We start from the raw sequence: 17603 nt of genomic DNA on the forward strand, positions 1-17603 counted from the left end.
ACTATTACAATTTGACATGAAAAACACAAAAAGGCTTCTCTGTTTTATTCTAAAGAAGATTATGTCGGTGAGCTCTGATCATTATGTACATTTCCATAATACCATTTTGAGAGACAGCAGCCTCTGGTGGCGAGATATGAGTGTGACAACCAAGTTGGTTGGCCAGTTAGTTTTCAGTTTCAATTTATTTCGAACATGCATACGATACAATCATATTTCCAGTTGTTTCATTTTAGCACATCCGAAAAGAAGAAGAACAGTGAATAAATCCATAATAAATGAATAAATCATAAGTAAGTAAACAAATATTGAATACATAAAAAGCAAAATTACTCAAAAAGTTAACCGTGGATTTTGATAAACCTTTAGAGAAATGGCAGAAATGTTTTAAGGTATAAGGTAAGTATTTCAATTTTTGGGGTGATCCGGATCGCCATTTGGATTCACGATTTTGTAGTGTGTGCTTTGTTTGTTTGTTTTATTTCATTCATTTAAGGTCAAACAAGAAACAATCAACATGACATAAAAATGAATCATGAACAAAAAGTAGCAGAAAGAAATAAAACACATAATATCTGCCCCCTATGATGAACATCTTGAACCCTTTCTTTTTCTTGAGACAAAGATTATTTTTGTAATTAATATTTGTTAGCTTGCTATGGTGTATTATTTATTTGTTCACCGTCCTGTTACAGAGAACAAGGGAATTGGATAAAATTGCTATGGTATGAAAAGGGGTAGGATTAAATAAGCTCTGCTTCTTCCTACTCCTTTTTGGACGTGCTGTAATGAAACAACTGGAAATATGTGATGCAGTACATTGTATCGTATGCATGTTCCAAATAAACTGAAACTGAACTGAACTGAACTATTAACACAGTTACAACATTTGTTGTTCAACTCAGAAGACCACTAACCACTTGGTTACCAATCCAATGTTGTCATTTGCTGCTAATGGTGTCTCGTTTAATTAGTTTGCTTTCTTTTATGGACTATTTTTCCAGCATTGTGTTCCAAGATTATAATAATAGTACGCACATTAATTGCATGCTGTGTCTGTCCAGGGGCTACCAGGACCACATGGTGACATCGGGCCAATGGGCCCACAGGGAAAGCAGGTTAGTACCTTGTTAATAACACAGTACAATGTCACCTTTATACTTGTTATGTAAACATTGTAAGCAACAGGTTGAAGTTTTACCACGCACAGGGAGCGGCTTGTTAAAGACCTCTTCGTTGGCATTTATAAATCTTCCTTATCATTATCGTAATAGTGGAAGAATGAACCATTGACAAATGTTTGATCTTGTTCCATTGGCTTGTATCCAGTGTAGGAAGTGCCTCCAGCAAGTGTGAACACAGTACATGAAAAGTTGTGTATAATATATACGTTCCACTGTACGGGGACATGTACACACATTTTTACAGACATACAGTGAATCATCCCACATTACTGGGTATGGGCTCTTTCAGATTCATGTATAAAAGTAATACTTAAAATAATCATTTAGAATGTCATGAAACAATTGTTTTTGTATTTTCTTTTTTACCCAAATAAGGAATAAATGATACACACTGCATTCAGTGATGCAACATAAAATGCATGTGCTAAAAGAAATGGCAAGTTTATATCAAGTATATCGTATTTTAAGCACTTGACCAAGAAAATGTTTAATAGAAGTGACACCAATACAACTGGTACAATTGTACAATTCTGCCTCAGCTATAGTTTCCTCCAATATTCAGTAAATTAGTTTTCTAGGTAAAAAAAAAATCCTTACTTTTTTCTTTATTTTTCTTAAGCTGCTGTAGAAGGCAACATTTCTAAAAAAATTTAAATCAGAAGCTTAAAATAAATAAAGAAATATTTAGTTCAAGAAAGTCTGTATTATTATAAATATTGACTTAATAATATTTTGTTTTTAAAACCATATGGAATATTTTAGAATTAGAAAGAGAAATATGTAACCTACTTCATTATGGAGGGCCGAATGAGAAAAATTTAATGAATAAATAAATAAATACTTAAATGTCTCATTAATTCATTATAATCAGACTTAAATACATGTCCTATTAAATGTCTCTTTAATTAATTTTGTGTAAAATTGTATTTAATTATTTCATTGATTATTAATGTCATTTTTTTCATGATTTATTTAATTATTTTCCAAGATTAGCTCACGATTGAATTATTATTGATTTAATTTTTTTATGCTTTTATGATTTCTTTAGGTAGGTAGGTAGGTGGGTCTTTATTGTCATTGCACAAGTACAACGAAACTTTGTTTTCAGCACAAACCCGTTCAAGATTAGACAAACAAACAGTGTACAGGGTTACAGAACAGGAACGCTGATGGGTCGCCACAAGGCGCCCTGTGAAAAATGGGGAAAAAGGTAAAACGCTGGGGAAGGGTGATGATGTCCCTAATTGATGACACATTTAAATAAGTACTTAAATATGTATTTATTAAATTAATTACCATTTGGCTCTTGCCAGCACTTATTTTATCCGTCAAACTCAGCTGTCAAAATCTGTGGGCAGGTTGTAACACCTGATTAGTTAACCTGCAGCTTCCACCTGCCATGATTGAGTGATGTTTGTATTATTGATTTTGACTGCTGAAATTTACTGAAGCACCTAAGGGGCCAAAATGGGAAAACATTAATTAGATGCATTAATGCACCAATAAATCTTTTATTGCTTCTTTCGCATTATCTCAGGATTCTAAGAACATTACTGTCATATTGAGTAAAACACTAATTTTTGTGTTTGCAAATCTTACAAAAGCACATGTTTGTAGTAAAAATTACAAAGATACATTAATACAGGCATCATTAGACATATTGGTTTAGGAGTTATGCTTGAATTATTTTTTTTATTACTTCTTTCGCATTATTTCAGGATTCTAAGAACATTACTGTCATATTGAGTAAAAAACTAATTTTGGTGTTATCTGGCGTTTTTTGTTTTTTTTACTTTTTTAATGTCGTTCATTTTTTTAAGTAGGAAATATATTACTATAATATGTCTCCTGCATGAAAATACCTCTTTCATTACGCATTTTCTCCCTCACGCACAAGATTAAGTGTCAGTGTGCATATGTTTCTGTTGTCTAGATCAGTGGTTCTCAACCTTTTTTCAGTGATGTACCCCCTTTGAACATTTTTTTAATTCAAGTACCCCCTAATCAGAGCAAAGCATCTTTGGTTGAAAAAAATATATAAAGAAGTAAAATACAGCACTATGTCATCAGTTTCTGATATATTAAATTGTATAACAGTGCAAAATATTGCTCATTTGTAGTGGTCTTTCTTGAACTATTTGGAAAAAAAGATATAAAAATAACTAAAAACTTGTTGAAAAATAAACAAGTGATTCAATTATAATTAAAGATTTCTACACATAGAAGTAATCATCAACTTAAAGTGCCCTCTTTGGGGATTGTAATAGAGATCCATCTGGATTCATGAACTTAATTCTAAACATTTATTTTGTTAAAGTATTATTCAATAAATATATTTATAAAGGATTTTTGAATTGTTGCTATTTTTAGAATATTTAAAAAAAATCTCACGTACCCTTTGGCATACCTTCAAGTACCCCCAGGGGTACGCGTACCCCCATTTGAGAACCACTGGTCTAGATCGTAATTCACAAAAGATGTTATGAATGATAGATGTGTGCGATATGTTGAACCAGCAGCACACAGGTAGGAGCGTGATGACATACATGTGCAGAAAAATTATTGTCACCGTGCTAAAAGCCCCGTATGCATGCAAAATTCTCATTTAAATAAGGCGGTCTGCACCACTTTTCAATTGCACATGCAGCTTTAGTAGATCACACGGGTTGCACCGTCCACTAATAGTACACACTCTTATTTTTAGTGCATGGTATTTGAATCCTGGTAAATCAGGCCCTAAGTGCATTGTATTGTTTGCAATAATCTTGTTTTTTGTGTCATGGTTAGAAAAGCTCTGAGCTCAAACATGTCCTGACCTGTGATGAGATACCTGATAACCTTCATTTGATGACAGGGGGAACGTGGACCACTTGGCCCTCCAGGAATTCAAGGGGAAACCGGCATTGGGCTAACAGGACCAAAAGTAGGTCAAAAAGTCTTATTTGTGCTTGATCTATTGTCTTATCTGCACTAGTTTACGTGCACTTTCATTTTTCAGTGTGTTAATACATTACATTTCTCAAATTGTACATAGGGTGACATGGGGTTCCAAGGCCGCCCAGGCCCCAGTGGTCCTCCAGGAGTTGGTGAACATGGCCCACATGTGAGTTTGGATTCTTTAATAAAGTGTAATAGAAATGTTTTAGTTGTGTGTGTGCAGCCAATTTATGTTTTGGTTTGTTTTTTGCAGGGACCGCAAGGGCCGCAAGGTGTTCAGGGGGAGAAAGGACCCCAGGGTGAGGGCTTCCCCGGACCAAAGGTATTATTTAGGACTGATAGTGTATTTGTATTTCATTTTGAACTAATAGAATATACATTCATCCCTTGTGTATCTCTGTTAATTGGTTCTGGACAGCGGTAAATGAATTCCTGCAAAGTACAAATAATTAATAATAAATCCCATATTTTCATACCTACAGCCTAAAACAATTTAAAAGCTTCTAAATAAAATTTTCAACATTATGAGAGCCCTCTGGGTATGAAATAACACCCTTTGGCCACCTTTACACTCTTTTAATCCAATATAGTAATGCTTTCTGAGGCTGAGTCAATCAGTGGCCATGATACTGGTCTGATCTCCTCTAGTGGCCAATACTACTGTAGTATTGATATTTTTTGGTCTATTGAGCCATTTTATACTCGAAAATGCTTAATTTAGGATCCAAAAATTGTAAAATATTCTCTGAAAAAAATATATATTTAAAAAAAAAAAGTTGATTGAAGTCTTTTTTTTTATAACTATTGTAATAGTAATGATGAAAAATACTAAACGCCTATAGCATTTTGTGGGGTAAGAATTTTGAATATTAGAATACTACAAACCCTGTTTCAATATGAGTTGGGAAATTGTGTTAGATGTAAAAATAAATGGAATACAATGATTTGCAAATAATTTTCAACCCATATTCAGTTGGATATGCTACAAAGACAACATATTTGATGTTCAAACTGACAAACTTTTTTTTTTTTTTTGCAAATAATCATTAACTTTAGAATTTGATGCCAGCAACACGTGACAAAGAAGTTGGGAAAGGTGGCAATAAATAATGATAAAATTGAGGAATGCTCATCAAACACTTATTTGGAACATCCCACAGGTGAACAGGCAAATTGGGAACAGGTGGGTGCCATGATTGGGTATAAAAGTAGATTCCATGAAATGCTCAGTCATTCACAAACAAGGATGGGGCGAGGGTCACCACTTTGTCAACAAATGCGTGAGCAAATTGTTGAACAGTTTAAGAAAAACCTTTCTCAACCAGCTATTGCAAGGAATTTAGGGATTTCACCATCTACGGTCCGTAATATTATCAAAGGGTTCAGAGAATCTGGAGAAATCACTGCACGTAAACAGCTAAGCCCATGACCTTCGATCCCTCAGGCTGTACTGCATCAACAAGCGACATCAGTGTGTGAAGGATATCACCACATGGGCTCAGGAACACTTCAGAAACCCACTGTCAGTAACTACAGTTGGTCGCTACATCTGTAAGTGCAAGTTAAAACTCTGCTAAGCAAGGTGAAAACCGTTTATCAACAACACCCAGAAACGCCGTCAGCTTCGCTGGGCCTGAGCTCATCTAAGATGGACTGATACAAAGTGGAAAAGTGTTATGTGGTCTGATGAGTCCACATTTCAAATTGTTTTTGGAAACTGTGGACGTCGTGTCTTCCGGACCAAAGAAGAAAAGAACCATCCAGATTGTTATAGGCGCAAAGTGTAAAAGCCAGCATCTGTGATGGTATGGGGGTGTATTAGTGCCCAAGACATGGGTAACTTACACATCTGTGAAGGCGCCATTAATGCTGAAAGGTACATACAGGTTTTGGAGCAACATATGTTGCCATCCAAGCAACTTACCATGGACGCCCCTGCTTATTTCAGCAAGACAATGCCAAGCCACGTGTTACATCAACCTGGCTTCATAGTAAAAGAGTGCGGGTACTAGACTGGCCTGCCTGTAGTCCAGACCTGTCTCCCATTGAAAATAGGTGGCGCATTATGAAGCCTAAAATACCACAACGGAGACCCCCGGACTGTTGAACAACTTAAAGGCCTACTGAAACCCACTACTACCGACCACGCAGTCTGATAGTTTATATATCAATGATGAAATCTTAACATTGCAACACATGCCAATACGGCCGGGTTAACTTATAAAGTGCAATTTTAAATTTCCCGCTAAACTTCCGGTTGAAAACGTCTATGTATGATGATGTATGCATGTGACGTCAATCGTTGAAACGGAAGTATTCGGACACATTGTATCCAATACAAAAAGCTCGGTTTTCATCGCAAAATTCCACAGTATTCTGGACATCTGTGTTGGTGAATCTTTTGCAATTTGTTTAATGAACAATGAAGACTGCAAAGAAGAAAGTTGTAGGTGGGATCGGTGTATTAGCGGCTGGGTGCAGCAACACAACCAGGAGGACTTTGACTTGGATAGCAGACGCACTATCCGACGCTAGCCGCCGACCGCACGGATGATCGGGTGAAGTCCTTCGTCGCTCCGTCGATCGCTGGAACGCAGGTGAGCACGGGTGTTGATGAGCAGATGAGGGCTGGCTGGCCTAGGTGGATAGCTAATGTTTTTAGCATAGCTCTGTGAGGTCCCGTTGCTAAGTTAGCTTCAATGGCGTCATTAGCAACAGCATTGTTAAGCTTCGCCAGGCTGGAAAGCATTAACTGTTTAGTTACAGGTCCATGGTTTAATAGTATTGTTGATTTTCTGTCTATCCTTCCAGTCAGGGGTTTATTTATTTTGTTTCTATCTTCAGTTAAGCCCGATGCTATCACGTTAGCTCCGTAGCTAAAGTGCTTCACCGATGTATTGTTGTGGAGATAAAAGTCACTGGGAATGTCCATTTCGCGTTCTCGACTCTCATTTTCAAGAGGATATAGTATCCGAGGTGGTTTAAAATACAAATCCGTGATCCACAATAGAAAAAGGAGAGAGTGTGGAATCCAATGAGCCAGCTTGTACCTAAGTTACGGTCAGAGCGAAAAAAGATGCGTCCTGCACTGCACTCTAGTCCTTCACTCTCACATGCCTCATCCACGAATCTTTCATCCTGGCTCAAATTAATGGGGTAATCGTCGCTTTCTCGGTCCGAATCGCTCCCGCTGCTGGTGTAAACAATGGGGAAATGTGAGCAGCCTTTCAACCTGTGACGTCACGCTACTTCCGGTACAGGCAAGGCTTTTTTTATCAGCGACCAAAAGTTGCGAACTTTATCATCGATGTTCTCTACTAAATCCTTTCAGCAAAAATATGGCAATATCGCGAAATGATCAAGTATGAAACATAGAATGGATCTGCTATCCCCGTTTAAATAAAAAAAATTCATTTCAGTAGGCCTTTAAGCTGTACATCAAGCAAGAATGGGGAAGAATTCCACCTGAGAAGCTTAAAAAATGTGTCTCCTCAGTTCCCAAACGTTTACTGAGTGTTGTTAAAAGGAAAGGCCATGTAACACAGTGGTGAACATGCCCTTTCCCAACTACTTTGGCACGTGTTGCAGCCATGAAATTCTAAGTTAATTATTACTTGCAAAAAAAAAATAAAGTTTATGAGTTTGAACATCAAATATCTTGTCTTTGTAGTGCATTCAATTGAATATGGGTTGAAAAGGATTTGCAAATCATTGTATTCCGTTTATATTTACATCTAACACAATTTCCCAACTTTAGAACCTTTATTTAACCAGATAAGAAAACCCATTGAGATCAAGATCTCTTTCACAAGGGTGACCTGGCCAAGAGGTCAACAGCACATGTCACAGAGCAGTTTCAAAATAAATACATTAAGACATACATTTTAAAATACATAAGAGAAGTGTAAAACAACAGAGATTTACATCTTTAAAAACACAGGCACTGTGCAAACGTCTCTCGCTGTTTGTCCCTCAGGACAGAACGGAAGGCTCCAAATGGAAGTAGTTCTGTAAGTTTCAGTTTCGTCTGCAATTCATTCCACGCCATAGGGGCAGCAATGCCAAAAGCTCTTTTGCCAAATTTAGTCCGTACCTGAGGAACAGTTAAAACATACAAATTGTTAGAACGTAATGCGTAAGAGCTGCTTTTTCTTTGTAACAGAGTACACAAGTATGGAGGTATTAAACCTAAAAGAGCCTTATAAATTAAAGTCAGCCAATGTGTGTATCTGCGTGCACTCAATGAAGATAAGTCTGACTTCATATACAGTTGACAATGGTGGGTGAGACTACGACAGCCAGTAACAAATCTTAGTGCTGAATGAAAAACAGTGTCCAAGGACTGGAGGCATTTAGATGAAGCACTAAAATAAAGCACGTCTCCATAATCAATTACAGGCAAGATAGTTGCTGTCACCAATTTCTTTCTGACTTTAAGAGAGAAGCAGTTTTTATTTCTAAAAAAGAAACCAAGCTTTACCCTAAGCTTAGAGACCAAGTTGTTAATATGGGCTTTAAATGAAAGCTCCTGATCAAGAGTAAAACCCAAGTACTTGTAATTTAAGACCTGCTGTATAGGGTTTCCATTTGATGTTACAATATTTGGAATATTTTCCAGTAGCACCCTTGAATGAGAGAAAACCATTACCTTGCTTTTATCTGTATTTAAAACCAATTTAAGATCAAATAAGCGAGCCTGGATGACATCAAAAGCAGCTTGTAAAAACTCAAAAGCCTGAGTGATGGAGGTTGAACAGCAATAAATAATGGTGTCGTCTGCATAAAAATGGTACATTGCATTTGACAAATTATTACAAAGATTATTTATGTAGATAGAAAATAAAATGGGCCCCAGCACTGAGCCTTGTGGAACGCCTTTGGTAATGTCCAGTAATGAAGAGGTGGTCCCAGCCACCTGTACACATTGTGTTCTGCTGGAGAGATAGTCTGTGAACCAAGCAGCTGCATTTTTAGATAATCCAACGTGATGAAGGGCTTGAATTAACAGACTGTGGTCTACTGTGTCAAATGCTTTTGACAAATCAATAAATAGGGCGACACAATATTTCTTGCCGTCTACAGCCTCGATTAAATCATTGAAGACCTTAAGAGCCGCTGTAATAGTGCTATGCTGTTTTCTAAAACCAGATTGAAATGGAGATAAAATATTGTTTGATTCTAAAAAATCCTCTAGCTGGTTACTGATGATCTTCTCAACTCATATGGAAACGGGGTTTGTATAATGTGTGAATGCTTTGGAGTGCTTCAGGGTCCATATTGGACCATAAAAGCAAATTGTCCACCTCTTTACCACAAAAAATCTGCTTGGATTCCAATGACACATCACTGTATGTACAATAGTTCATGAACTGTCAAAACCTCTTCTCAGTTCCAAATCACTCGCTCTTATCTTGAGTGTTCACTCAGGCATTACAACCAAGTCATTGAGTTCTTTGGGAGTTTTTTTCACACCGCACAACACTTTGCATCTCAGTACTGTACATGTACTTTACAGTATACTCTGTGTAAACTTTATTTTTTAAAAAGGGTTTAAAAGTCCTCAACCAGGACTTACAAAACCCAAAACCAGTGAATTGGCGGCGTTTCTGAGTGTAAATAAATAAATAAATGGCTTTGGCTTTGCATAGTAGAGTTTTTACTTGCACTTACAGATGTAGCGACCAACTGTAGTTACTGACAGTGGTTTTCTGAAGTGTTCCTGAGACCATGTGGTGATATCCTTTACACATTGATGTCGCTTTTTGATGCAGTACCGCCTGAGGGATTGAAGGTCACAGGCATTCAATGTTACGTGAAGTGATTTCTCCAGATTCTCTGCACAATTTGATGATATTACAGACCTTAAATGGTGAAATCCCTAAATTCCTTGCAATAGTTGGTTGACAAATGTTGTTCTTAAACTGCTGGACAATTTGCTCAGGCATTTGTTGACAAAGTGGTGACCCTCGCCCCATCCTTGTTTGTGAATGACTGAGCATTTCATGGAAGCTGCTTTTATACCCAATCATGGCACCCACCTGTTACGAAGTAGCCTGTTCACCTGTGGGATGTTCCAAATAAGTCTTTGATGAGCATTACTCAACTTTCTGAGTCTTTTTTGCCACTAGTGCCAGCTTTTTTGAAACTCGTGGCAGGCATCAAATTCTAAATGAACTAATATTTACAAAAAATAACAAAGTTTACCAGTTCGAACGTTAAGTATCTTGTCTTTGCAGTCTATTCAATTGAATATAAGTTGAAAAGGATTTGCAAATCATTGTATTCTCTTTTTATTTACCATTTACACAACGTGAAGACTTCACTGCTTTTAGGGTTTTCTACCTTGCAGTTGCATTAAAAAACATTGCATGTAGAGTTAAATGACATTAATACATATATGTACTATTTTACTGTTCTTTATTGCAAGATACCACCTGTGTCGACGTTAATCACTGGGAAGGGCTTATTTATGTGGAAATAAAAGAAGACTTTTATTTGTTAAGGAAATACACTTGAAATGTCCTCCAGCGAGTTGACATCTGTTTTCCCCTGCCAGACTTCCTGGGTGTTGCTGCTCAATTTAGCCTGCTGTAAAAGGCACGTAGTCATGCACTTTTAAGATGACATGTTGCATTTTATTTCACAAAATGTCATCGTCTCACGACTGCATGACACTGGTAAAGCAAAAAGCCGTGGAATAAGCTTGACATGGAAAAACAAATAGCCTTCCATTCCTTTCAGGTAAGCTCATTTAAATCAGTCAGAAGTTGGTAACAGGAGCCAACATGCTCCTTTTCAGAAGGTTGAGAACAATATGGACTTGGCAAAGACCCAACAATATCAAGTGGTAGTGATGTAATTAAGTCGGCATGATTTTGCTTCACAGGGGGATCGGGGGCTGCCAGGGCCGAGGGGCTCAAGAGGACAACAGGGGGTTGGAATTAAAGGAGAACAGGTGAGTGTCACATAAAAATGCAGCTGCAGGATGTCATTAAATATACTTTATGGACAAAGCTACGCCTTTGGTTATTTAACTCTCAGAGTATATTAGGGACTTTTTCATCCTTTCAGGTATATTTTTGGCCAAACCTTCAGTTGTGTTACTCCAACTAGAATGTTTTTCCTCAGTTTTTTTCATGTTCATAATATTTATATTTGAAATTATTTCATATATCAGCGATACACTGAGTAAAATGTTTTAACCCAACACATTTAAGTGTGTAAAAAATGTGTGATTCATATTGTTTCTACTTTTTTTGCTCAGATCTATTAATCAACTTTAGTCCTAAATAAAAACAGCAAACATATAAATGTTAAAAATTCACCACGGTGTTAAAGCCCTGTAAAAAAATACTTCATTATTGTCTCATCTAATTCTAAACAGTAAATATGACTAAGTGTACCGGTATTCTTTTTCTCCAAAATGTAACCCCAAAATTAGAAAAAGTATAGTTATATTGTGTGATGACTGTACAGTTAAAACAATTATTTATAATGGTTGTCAATGGGGACTTTTTGACCCATGATACTAAACTGCTGTTAGGTTTAGAATCTTACACAGCAAAAAATAATGCATCAACATTGAGTTTGAGTTTGAGTTTATTTCGAACATGCAAGCATACAACATGATACATCACAATTTCCAGTTTCTCTTTTCAACATGTTCGAAAAGGAGTAGGAAGAAGCAGAGCTTATTTAATCCTACCCCTTTCCTTTTACATAACAGTTGCTAAACTTTTTTGTTCACTTCCTGTTCTCAATTTATTCACAATGTACTCCATAAGTAATCACAATAAAAATAAACAGATAAATGATAATTGGTGAAGTAAGTTACATTTCATATGATGAGATAAGTAAGATTATTTTGAGAGTGAAAGAATGGATGAATTAAATAAATTCAGAATGTTTATCATGGTTCTTCTTCTTTGTACTTTGTAAACACTTTAAGTTTGAAGAGTTTCTTGAAGTGGATCATATTAGTACATTGTTTGATTGCTTTGCTTAATCCATTCCATAATTGAATTCCACATACTGATATATTGAAGGTCTTAAGTGTTGTACGTGTGTACAAATGTTTTAAATTACATTTTTCTCTAAGATTATATTTCTTCTCTTTTTTTGAGAAGAATTGTTGTATATTCTTGGGTAGCAGGTTATAGTTTGCTTTGTGTATAATTTTAGCTGTTTGCAAATTCACTATGTCGTGGAATTTCAGTATCTTTGATTCAATAAATAAAGGATTTGTATGTTCTCTATATTCAACATTATGTATTATTCTAACTGATCTTTTTTGTAACACCGTTAATGAATGAAGTGTACTTTTGTAGTTATTTCCCCATATTTCTACACAGTAGCACAGATATGGTAACACTAGTGAGCAGTAGAGAATATGAAGTGATTTTTTGTCTAGAACATGTTTTGCTTTATTCATTATTGACGTGTTTCTTGCTACTTTATGTTGTATATTTTTTACGTGAGATTTCCAGTTCAATTTATCATCAATCATTATACCTAGAAATTTGGTTTCATTTACTCTTTCAATTTCTTTTCCGTCTATTTGTATTTGTGTTTGACTTTCTCTTCTACTGTTACCAAATAGCATTATTTTAGTTTTACTGAGATTCAACGATAGTCTGTTTTTGTCAAACCATCTTTTTAATTTGTTATTTTCTTCTGTTATTATTTGTATTATCTCCTGTGTGTTCTCTCCTGAACAAAACGCTATTGTATCATCCGCAAATAGTACTAACTTTAAATCTTTTGTAACTTTACAAATGTCATTTATATAGAGATTGAATAATTTAGGTCCTAGTATTGATCCCTGAGGTACACCACAGGATATATTTAGCGTTGTAGACGTGTGTTCGCCTAGCTTCACCTATTGTTTCCTGTTCGTTAGATAACTTCTTATCCAGTTTAAGACTAACCCTCTGATGCCATATCGTTCTAGTTTTTTGATTAAAATATTGTGATTAATAGTGTCAAATGCTTTAGTTAGATCCATGAACACTGCTGCTGCACATTTTTTACTATCTATTGCATTGGTAATTTCTTCTGTAATTTCAATTAAAGCCATTGAAGTTGAAACATTAGCTCTGTATCCATATTGGTTCTCTTCGAGTATTCTATTTTTATTTATGAAACTCTCTAATCTGTTATTGAACAGTTTTTCAATGATTTTAGAAAATTGTGGAAGTAAAGAAACAGGTCTATAATTTGTAAATTGATGTTTGTCTCCAGTCTTATAAATTGGTGCAACTTTAGCTATTTTCATTTTGTTTGGAAATGTACCTGTTTGAAATGATAGGTTACTAATATACATTAATGGTCCTGAGATCTCTTCAATAACCTTTTTTATCGTTTCCATATCAATTCTGTTACAATCAGTTGAAGTCTTAGATTTACATTTTTTCGCGATTGTAACTATTTCCTCCTGTGTCACATTACTGAGGAACATGGAGTTGGGATTTCGCTCTATGGTATCATTATAGTCCTCAATTGGAACTGGATCTGGAATCCTTTCTTCCAATTTTGGTCCAATATTTACAAAATAATTATTGAAGCTTTCAACTACTTCCTTTATGTTGTCATTTTTTTTATTTCCATCTAAGAAGTATTGAGGGTAGTCCCTCTTAGTTCCATTTTTAATAATGCTATTGAGGATGCCCCATGTTGCTCTCATATAATTTTTGTTCCTGTCCAATAATTCACTGTAATATTCTTTTCTACATGATCGTAGTATGTCTGTTAACTTGTTTTTATACTTTTTGTACTTAATTTCTGCCTCTATAGTTCTTTGTGCTATACATTTTCTATATAGTGTATTCTTCTTCTTACAAGCATTTTTTAATCATTTTGTCATCCATGTTTGATTATTCTTTCTCTGCTTGTTACTGAGTTGTATCCATGGACAATGTTTGTCATAAAGTATTATGAACTTGTTTAAGAAATGTTCATATGCTTCATCAACCTCTTTTTCATTGTACACATTGTCCCAATCTTGCTTTTGGAGCTCAATTTTGAAGGCAGTCATCCTCTTTCTCTGTGCACAGTCTTGGAAATGTCCTTTTGTCTTCCATGTTCTTCTTGTAGTTTCCATCATATATTGTAAAAACTGGCAGATGATCACTAACGTCGGTTATAAGTAGACCACTTGTAGTGTTATTATCAAAATCATTGGTAAAAATATTATCAATAAGTGTGGCACAGTGTGCTGTGATTCTGCTTGGCTTTGTGATTTTAGGATATAGACTGATGCTGTACATTGTATCAATGAAGTCATCAATAGACTTTTGCTTGTTGGGGTTCAATAAGTCAATATTAAAGTCACCACATAAGAACATTATTCTTTGACCATTGTCCATGTAAGTAGCCTTGATCCATTCTTCAAATGTTTCTATACTTGACTTAGGTGATCTATATATATAACTGATGAATATGTTTTTGCTTTTTTCCTGACATATTTCAATGGTTATACATTCTAAGATATTATCTATAGCAAATGACATGTTTTTTACCACTTTGTAGTTCAGGTTCTTCATCACGTACACAGCTACTCCTCCTCCATTTTTGTTGGTTCTGTTGATGTAGTTTAGTTCATATCCTTCCAGATCAAAATCTATTCCTTTTTTTATCATCAATCCATGTTTCTGTGACAGCAATCACTTTGAAGGGTTCGTTGATGTGTTCCAAAAAGTTCTTAATGTTGTTGTAATTTGCATACAAGCTTCTGCTATTAAAATGAATAATTGACAATTTGTTATCACATTCAATGTTGCTATTATATTGATCATCTGTATAATAAAAACAATTATTACTGATGTGGGAGAAAAAATTTGCATCTGGATCTATATCATTTTCCAAATCCTGGTTTTTGTGATCTTTGTTGCAGAAATTTTTTAGTTCCATATTTTCTTGTTCAACAATCTTTGATGTTGTTTCAGTAATCTCTATAAGTGTAGGTGGATGCAATCCTGAATGTAGGTCCTCTTGTTTAGTCGTCCCTTGGAACATAGTAGTGTCGATGCTGGGTGTTTGTTTTCTGTCAGAGTCCATTATCATCGTTGTTGTGGAAGCTGTTTCAACTTTAAAAATTGTCCAGGTCCTTGATGTCATGGACAACAATTACTCTTGCTTCTGGACCTCCATTCAGCTTGATGTAGATTTTACAGTTGGCGCTCCAAGTTCCCTGGATTTTTCCCTCCTTTCCCAAGTCGCGTGCCTCCTTGGCGATTCCAGCATTACGTTTTGTGAGATGCTCATTCATGTACACATTTGTTCCCTTCAGCTTCTTTCCCTGTCTCAGCAATGCCATTTTAGATTTTCTGTTTACGAGTTTCACAAGCACGACTGGAGAATGGTGTTGTTGTTTCTTCCGTTCTGTGGGATGCATTTTTCGATGGTATTAATGTCAATTTCAATTTCCTTTGATTGCAGAAAGTTGACCACTTGCTGTTCTGCTGAGACCATATCCATTTCATCAGGTTCACCTTCATTATTCACAGCTTTCGCATAGGATCTTGGTTTAATTCGGTGCCCTGTCACGATGATATCATTCATTCGTTTGTCCTGATCCATTTCATCTATGATATTCCTCAGCATGTTGTTGTCTTCTTGAAGGGTCTTCATTTGTTTGCTCATTTCAGTGGCTTCATTATTTCTTCTGTTGTTCTGAGATTGCAGATTTTCTATATTTTGCTGCATACTTTTCACATCTTGTTTGTGTTCTGCTGTTACTTTTTTCAGATATTCTTTCATTTCTTCTTTCATTTCTTTCATTTCTTTCACTTCTTCTTTCATTTCTTTCATTTCTTCTTTCATTTCGTTAAGTTTTTGTAGTATCGCTTCTTGATTCCCATCATGTCCTGTGTCCAACCTCAAATCTTGTTCCCAGTTGTGTTCTGTGTCAGCTGACCCCGAACGTTTCGGGATTTCAATCTTTCCTTTACCTTTTCGTATTGCGGCAGTCGCTGACGTCAGAGCCTCTTGTATCTTAACGGCAGTTGCTTCTTTGGCGACTTGTGGCACTTTAACTTGTTTTTTCCAACAATTTAGTATCTTGCGCCGTTCAGAGATCAATTTGAGGTGTCAGCCTGTCAACTTATATCACTCTGCGACGTCGGGATCACTTTAAAACAGCTGTAAACTCGCCGTAGCTTTTGGTTGCTAGGCAACCGCTTTGTACTGCGGCAAGGCGCCTTTGGCTTGAGGCTAACGGCTCTTCCAACTCGCCTTATTTCAGCGTATCAGTGCCTCTCTACTGTCCAAAATCAGATCGAAGATGCCAGGGTACTCTCCTGTGGCTGTGATCGCAAATCAGTGGTCAAAATCTTCAGATTTAACAAAAAACTCCGGTAGCAGAAGCGGAGCCTTATTCTTTTGCGTCCTTTCTCATTGACAGGAAGTGACGTAGAATTTTTTTAATTTTTTGTTTAATTTGTTTAATCACTAATCTTATGTTCGTATATTTTGGATTGATCTTTACGCCAGCCCCATACCATTTACTGTGTAGGTCAGACCTGGGCAAATTAAGGCCGGGGGTCTGCATGCTGCCCGTTAAGCTTTTCAATCTGGCCCGCTGGACATTCCCAAATAATGTTTTTAGATCTTTAAGATGTAAAGTGTAGCTGCCATTATGATGGGCAGTGATGTTTTCTAATGACCGCAAGTCTTCAACTATACTAAGTCTTTCAATGCTTTTGCATTATATACTAGTTACTATGGTAATCTACTTAGTTACCATAGTCATCTAATTAGTTACTATGGTAATGCAAGTCACAGCAGCTCAGACGAGGCACCAAGCAGTGTGGGTGGGGAGTGTTTCCACAGAGTATTTCCAGTGCCTGAAATGTGGGTGTCAGGGACAGACGTGGAAAGAGATTTTTACAACAAAGTTCTAAAGCTTAGTGATATATCAGATTGTAGGTGGGGTTTTTTTTTTTTTACCCTTCGCGTTCATATTTCGCTGTGTTTGTTGCATTTCGCTTGATTGTAAAATATGTGGATGGAGAGGGGGTGTGATGTTCATACGTTGTCAATATTCAGTATTTTATCCTTCATAGTTAATATTGTAAATCCCACATTCTTTATTTTCATGTACATTCTGGGTGTCTCATTCAGTAAATACATTTTATATTCCATTCCGTTTTTTAAGGCGGTCTGTCATAACGTTTTTAGCTTTCAATCAGACATTGTGAGGTTTTGTATTAGGACCCAAACACACATACTGTACAGCAGATTTTCACAGCTTACATACATATACATCAGGGGTCACCAACCTTTTTGAAACCAAGAGCTACTTCTTGGGTACTAATTAATGCGAAGGGCTACCAGTTTGATACACACTTAAATAAATTGCCAGAAATAGCCAATTTGCTCAATTTACCTTTAACTCTATGTTATTATTAATAATTAATGATATTTACACTTAATTGAACGGTTTAAAAGAGGACAAAACACGAAAAAAATGACAATTAAATTTTG

The 17603-nt window shown here is 36.0% G+C and overlaps 2 protein-coding genes across 4 annotated transcripts in view; one reads left to right on the top strand and one right to left on the bottom strand.

Moving 5' to 3' along the window:
* col28a2a (collagen, type XXVIII, alpha 2a) overlaps positions 1–17603 on the top strand; it is an 84589-nt gene that overhangs the window by 38648 nt on the left and 28338 nt on the right. For all 3 annotated transcript variants that reach the window (XM_062069848.1, XM_062069849.1, XM_062069850.1), the window contains exons 11-15: positions 1065–1118; positions 4039–4107; positions 4219–4287; positions 4375–4443; positions 11008–11076. In XM_062069848.1, coding sequence (XP_061925832.1) covers positions 1065–1118; positions 4039–4107; positions 4219–4287; positions 4375–4443; positions 11008–11076 — 330 coding nt within the window. The remainder of the gene's footprint in view (positions 1–1064; positions 1119–4038; positions 4108–4218; positions 4288–4374; positions 4444–11007; positions 11077–17603) is intronic.
* Positions 1–17603, bottom strand: part of fastkd1 (FAST kinase domains 1) — a 154316-nt gene that overhangs the window by 8294 nt on the left and 128419 nt on the right. The gene's annotated exons all lie outside the window — the stretch shown is intronic.

The sequence above is a fragment of the Entelurus aequoreus genome, linkage group LG14 (genome assembly GCF_033978785.1).
Source record: "Entelurus aequoreus isolate RoL-2023_Sb linkage group LG14, RoL_Eaeq_v1.1, whole genome shotgun sequence".
Taxonomy (NCBI): Eukaryota; Metazoa; Chordata; class Actinopteri; order Syngnathiformes; family Syngnathidae; genus Entelurus; species Entelurus aequoreus.